This window comes from Gymnoscopelus braueri (genome assembly GCF_963280865.1).
Source record: "Gymnoscopelus braueri genome assembly, chromosome: 12".
Taxonomy (NCBI): Eukaryota; Metazoa; Chordata; class Actinopteri; order Myctophiformes; family Myctophidae; genus Gymnoscopelus; species Gymnoscopelus braueri.
The window spans coordinates 10,608,499-10,615,063 of record NC_137614.1 but is presented as its reverse complement, the minus strand read 5'-3'; the positions used below and the strand labels follow the sequence as shown (position 1 = coordinate 10,615,063).

Genomic DNA, 6,565 nt, shown 5'->3' with positions numbered 1-6,565 from the left:
CCCCTGTGGCTCCTGCGGTGCCGTGTTTACGCTGGCTCCGCTGGCATTAAACACAAGCCACATATTTTTAACATTAGGATCCTCCCGGCTCACCCTGGGCCATGTAAATAGTGAGCTGCCCGTCAGCCTGGATCAATCAACCGACCCAATGGCCGCTTGGACCAGCTCTGTGTGTGTGTGTGTGCGTGTGTGTGTGTGTGTGTGTGTGTGTGTGTGTGTGTGTGTGTGTGTGTGTGTGTGTGTGTGTGTGTGTGTGAGTGTGTGTGAGTGTGAGTGTGTGTGTGTGTGCGTGTGTGTACGCGTGTGTGTGTGTGTGCGTGTGCGTGTGCGTGTGCGTGCAAATATGCACGTGCAGGTATACCGTATATATGTGTGTCTATTGGTGTGTGTGTGCATCCTCCTCACTGTGTGTATGTCTGCATGTTTGAATGCATATGGGCATGCTTTATGAAATTGAGAGTCTAGATATATTATGTAAAGCTTCGGTCTAAAATTGCACAGACTGAGCTACATGCAGTACTTGTTTATTAAGCGCGCTTAAACTAGTTCTGTTTGGTAATTTAATGCTCTGCTTCCCTATCATCTACTGCTGCTGAGGGCATAACTACTGTGACGGATTTCAAGGCCTGTGTATCTGTGGAAGTCAGGATCTGGAGATTACTTCCTCTGTCTCTTGAGATCACTCAAACACAAATGCAGGGGCCAAACCACAAATTGACCCTGAACGCAGACAAACAAGTGCGGACAGCCCTACAAGATCATTCCAAGGACTTTACTTTTCTCATTTAAATTGTACTCAATCATGCCTGAATAATGACATCAAGGATGTGTTGTCCTTTTGTGTAGCAGGACTTTCTGTTTATAATGAGAGCTAGATGTGTGACATTGCGGTATAATTAAGCCAGTTGTTGCTCCCATTAACAGCAGCCTATGCAGGAAAGACAGGCAATACTGCCCTCTTCTGGTTATCACGTGCCACCCATGCAGGTGTTCAGTTCAGATAAAGGCTTGGGTTGTCAGTCATCTTTATATGTTGCTTTTATGCTCCATGAGCAAGAAACTGAAAGTAGAGATTTGTTTTACTCTCATTGTATGGAGAAACAGACCTGGCATGTGAATTTGGAAAAAGTTTAATGGCTGTATTTATGCTATTATTACGTTAAGAAATTTAGAGGTGGTGTAAGTGATATTTGTGGGGTTAAAAACTGAACACAGTGTTTTGGGGGGTTGAACATTTAAAGCTCTATTTTATGATAGTAATAATTGCTATAGTTTGTTCACCAACAGTGGTCTCCTGTCTCTCCAGCTTTTTAGTAAAGAGAAAATAAATGTTCAGGCCAGGAAAACAATTTTAACTAATGAGAAGATATCGTTTTTTGTTTTCTTTTGTTTCATCACTTCCAATTTTACTTGTTCATCCTGTATCTTGCTTGAGTTCTCTCTCCTGATTGGATGAAATTGGTATCCCGACCAGTTGCGTAACGAGGCAACAGTAGGCCCCGACGCGAGGTGGTCACAGCGGGCCCTCATGAACGCACATGCACGTGTGCGTGCATGTGCGCGCGAAAATTTGGCGGTTATTAGTGGTTTGGTTTCTGATACTTTTTCCGCGGGTTTGTGACGGATTTCGGGTACATAAAACAACGGTTAACAATTACAATGTTAAGGGGCCCACCCAGGTTTCTTTTTTAATTCATTATAAAAAAAATTATATCTAATTTTTTTTATTTTATTTTTTTCTTCTGGGTGGGGAGGTGCCCCTAACGTCATGGGCCCCAACGCAACCGCGTTGTCTGCGTGACGGTAGTGACGCCAAACATGTATTTTCTATTTATTAAAGAGCTGGAGTGGCAGGGAGACCCCTGTTAGCAACCCCTGTCACTTAATAATGCAATGACTACATCAATGACTATAGCTATGATTACTATCAGAATATATAGCTATTTAACATTTTATCTTAACAAATAACACTTATACAACTTTATTTAATGCAACAAAAATCGAGTCATGTGGATCGCAGGATTAATGGGAACGGCGTGGCTCCAATGCGGAACTTGAACTTTATGTTACCAGCCTGTGACGTCAGTCGTCTTTGACATCGTATGACTTCAGATTTGGGCAAGGTTTCAGCATGATCAGAGCCCCTTTGACTTCCATTATAAAATGTAAGTTACGTATTTCAAAAAGTCAGGGCGATCCAAGCCAAGTGGTTAGGGCACCCACCACCGGTGTTGCCTGATCTGCTTATTATAATTTCCCCCTAAGATTTTATTTGAAAATAGCAGATCTACAAGTGAGCTTGTAGATCCGCTATTTTAAAATAGTTGATATATATGTTTAAAGTGCTCATGTGGCCCATAGTCGGCTTGTTTTGGGCTTGTTTTCCTAGACCTGGTTGCTTGTTTCTCTTACAGAATTTGGCAACACTGCACACCCCATAGGGCAGGCGCAATGCTCTGCTCAGCAAGTCCCCCGGTTCAATTATTGGACAGCTGGACCCGCTGAATGTCATTCCCTTACTCTCTCTCCACATTTCCTGTAGCTGTGTAATAATAAAGGCTCGATCATTACTACTTGAAAAAAATTACTTGAAGGAGTTGTTCACCCAAAACAATTACTTATTTTCTATCAATCACACACCCCTGTGAAGCCTTGAATTCATGGAGATTTTTTTGTTTTTGTTGCATTCCTGAGCAAATGATTCGATGACCGGGTGGCTGGTCAGTACCGGAGACTCTGCTGTTTATCATATTATTGGCTCAGGAATGAGACAAAAACTTAAAAAAAACAATGACAAATTCTCCATGAATTCAAGGCTTCATGGGGTGTGTAATTGATACGATAAAGATTGATAAAATAAGTCATTTTTTTGGGTGAACTATATGAAGTATACGTGGTCCACCACTGGGATTGGGACTGATTTGAGCAAATACGGTTTCTAGCCAACCGAAGGTCAGTCCCCTACCACAAGGCCACTAACAAGGCAGCGTTGAAATAACCATTTGTCACAGTAATCAGCTTTGTGATGTTCCAAAACGGTCCCAGCTGGATCCTGTGTTTACAGGAAGCATTACGCCGTAGTTCTGACACACCTGTTTTACGTCGACCACAACAACGACCTTGTCAAGGCTCTGTTTGTGTGTGTGTGTGTGCGTGTGCGTGTGCGTGCTCTTGTGCGTGTGTGTGTGTGCGCGTGTGCGTGAGAGAGAGAGAGAGAGAGTTTGTCACACATAGTGACACCATTCTTATAAATGCTGTAAATAATGAGGTATGAAATACCTGGCATTCCACCGCATGGCATATCTAAACTGTGTGAGTTAAACACGGTGAGTGTGTGTGTACAGGCGCGTTTGACAGGGTCACGTAATGGTAAACCGTGTAAGTCCGTCAGTGTCAGAAAAGACTTGGACAAGGTCATGCCCTCAAAGGTCTGCAACGCTATACGCCACATACAGCACATGCCTACGTTGCTTCATGACTACAGGCAGAAGGAAGACTGCGTTGTGCCTGTGTTTGCATGGGAATACGTAAAAAGATAACCGTCTGAACGTTCTGTCCATTCTGCATTATCACGATAGTATTGTTTCTTGTTACAGTGAAGTCTTTCAGTCTTTCAGGTATAAGAGCAAAAACTCCCACTCAACTGTTCATTCGCCTCTAAATTTCAAACACAGTTATATCACGATTTTTCTCCAAGAAACGGACAGAACTAGAATCAACACATGCCCAATTTAAATGCAAGTTAGCTTATTTTTGTGTGTAGTATATATTCACAATTCACACTTCATCGCACCTCCACGTCGGTTTCTGAAAATAACAAATTCTTCTACCAAGAAACCTGATGTTTTCATTTTTGACAAACAAAATTAGCCAAAAGGCAAAATTAGACAGACAAAATTAGCCATAGGGCAGATGTATAAAAGGTTAATGCCTAGCTGAAGGCAACCTTCTATTCCCGGAAGCATTCCGCTGTGCATTTCTCCTCACATATAGAAAGATATTCCACCTTCAGACACTGGGAATCCATTGGGCAGATCAACATGCATGACTTTCAAATAATCTCCCAGCAAAACCTTTTGGAGTATCTTGAAGATGAGTGATTCAGGGGTGGGCAGCATTTTTTTCCCAGGGGGCCATACTGACTTTGATAAAGTGAGTGAAGGGCCACACTTTGGACTATTGGATTGAGACTTTAAACACATAGTAAAACTACTGTACATGAATTTGGTAGACACGTCAGACTAATACAATTTTACAGCTGCATACTGTATCACTCACATTATCAAACATATTGCATTGATTATACGCATATATAAATATGGACTCAAGGCAGACTGTTTCACTGTTACATTATAAACATTTAACATTTGAGTACATAGAGATGGAATATTGAATGCAGGTATGATGGTACACATTAATTACTAATAATTAATTGGAATCAAGTTAAATTAATTTCCCTCAAAACTATGACATAATAACACCTTTTAAGATGTAGATTTTGGGGGGTAATTTAGTTTTTCTTTGAGGACTTCGAGGGCCGGATTAAGATGGTCAAAATGGCCGGGTCCAGCCCTCGGGCCGTATGTTGCCCATGTGTGGCATTAGACTGTGTATATACACAGTTGTGTGTAAGTATGTGACTGTGCATCTGCTAATGTGTTTTGTCTGTGTTTTGAATGTGTGTTCCTCCAGAGCTGTGGTTCAGGGGGTCCAGATGGCAGGCATGAGGGGCCCGGCCTGCACTGGAGTCTGGCTCTAGAGCCCATAGGAGGGGCTCACACTTCAACTGGACACATTCCACAGGTACGGTAACGCACAAAACACCCTCGACACGCCACGACAACATGCCACTGAAACACCTTCGTGAGCATAGGTTCAAGGGTCAAAGATTGACCCTATGGTGGCCAATGCGTGAGTGTGAACATTGTTATGCATCTCAGGTGATTAAAGGGATATTTCACTTTCAAACATGTTTGGGGTCATTTTAACGTCAACTCAGGCTTTTGCTAGCACTTCAGACAGTTTTTAAGTTGCTTGATTCAGTATTTAGATATTTGATATTAATTTTATCAGACACATTTTTTTTTGTGGGGGGGGGGCTAGAAATAGAAAATACAATACAATTCATGAAAAAAGTTAGCGAAAAAACGAAAAAAAGCCCCCTCACGTATTATGAGGACAGAGTGTCACCAGAACCAAGGACGGGTGTTTTCGATGAATCTATCATGGTTAAAATGGAGTTACAATGGGTTTGTATAGGAAGAGGGCGTGTCTGATAATGAATATCAAATATCTAAATACTGAATCAAGCAACTTAAAAACTGTCTGGGGTGCTCGCTAAAGCCTGAGTATACGATAAAATGACCCCAAACATGTTTGAAAGTGAAATATCCCTTTAACTGACAAGAAAAGGCCACATAACTAATTCTGCTTCGCTCAGTTGTATTCCTGTATGACAGATCTCTACTGGTGCGTTCACACTGAACACTACAAAGGTTATAAAGGTTTTTCAGGTGAAAAGAATAAATGAATACAGAGACACACTACAGTATTAGAAATTGTGTTTCCAGTCATCTCCTCACAGTATGCAAATCTCCATAGTTTTGCTATTTGTGCCAGAATAGAGACATATTATTGGACAAAAATGTTTTGAAACAATCTCTTATGATTATATTTTTAATACCACACTGAACCTGATGCTGTCTCAATTGTTCTGGGAACTTTAGATTCCAAATCTGTGTTAAAAAGAGCACAGCAGCGCATTCCTTCCTGTGCTCTCTGATTACAGATCAAACTTACTTTGATTTATTTTGACATTCTGGAAGAAAGAAAAGGTTCCCACAAACCGTAGGTCAATGAATTGAACAGATACCTTCACCGTGGAAAGAAATAAGGTTTTCCATGAAGAGTAAAGAGTCACAATTTGATTAAAAAATGGCTTGTACTGGGGTACAAGCTCATAGCTTTGCTATTTTTGAAAAATCATGAAAACGTGTGCAAATCTTTGAATATATGTATTTATAAAGTCATTGTTTTGCTTCTGGGGGGTCCCTGGAACAAAATATATTGTGAAGCAGGTCAGCGGCCAAATGTATATAATTTTGGGGGTCCTTGCTGTGCAAAGGTTTGAGCACCACTGATACAGTTCATAAAACTGTTAAGATTTAGAAGCCATTTTGTAGAAACGGCCTCAGGTCTCAATGGGTTAATTCCCCAAGTTGTATTGAAATAAGGATGGCTTGCAGTTGTTGTTGGAGCCTGTTTTTTATTTTGCTTTGCCAACACAGAGTTGCTATTTTGCTAATGCTGTCTGGTGTACCGTAGTGCGGGGCTGCATCATTGTGAATCTCATGAATTCTGCACCTTGTCCTGTACCGTACATCTGTACATTTTGTAGCATCAACAACAAGCAACATGTGGCATTGGGTGTGAATGCTAACCAGTCTGTGCCTGCACCCTGACATCCAGTGTTCATTTTGACAGCAAACATTGAATTAGTTTTAGTCATAGTCTTTTCAATATCATTTCATTTAGTTTTAGTCACATTTTTGTCATCTGAAATGTT

At 41.1% G+C, this 6,565-nt stretch overlaps 1 protein-coding gene across 1 annotated transcript in view; it reads left to right on the top strand.

Moving 5' to 3' along the window:
- ngfa (nerve growth factor a (beta polypeptide)) overlaps positions 1 to 6,565 on the top strand; it is a 27,781-nt gene that overhangs the window by 19,046 nt on the left and 2,170 nt on the right. Inside the window, 1 exon segment of the mRNA XM_080444251.1 lies at positions 4,693 to 4,803. Coding sequence (XP_080300377.1) covers positions 4,693 to 4,803 — 111 coding nt within the window.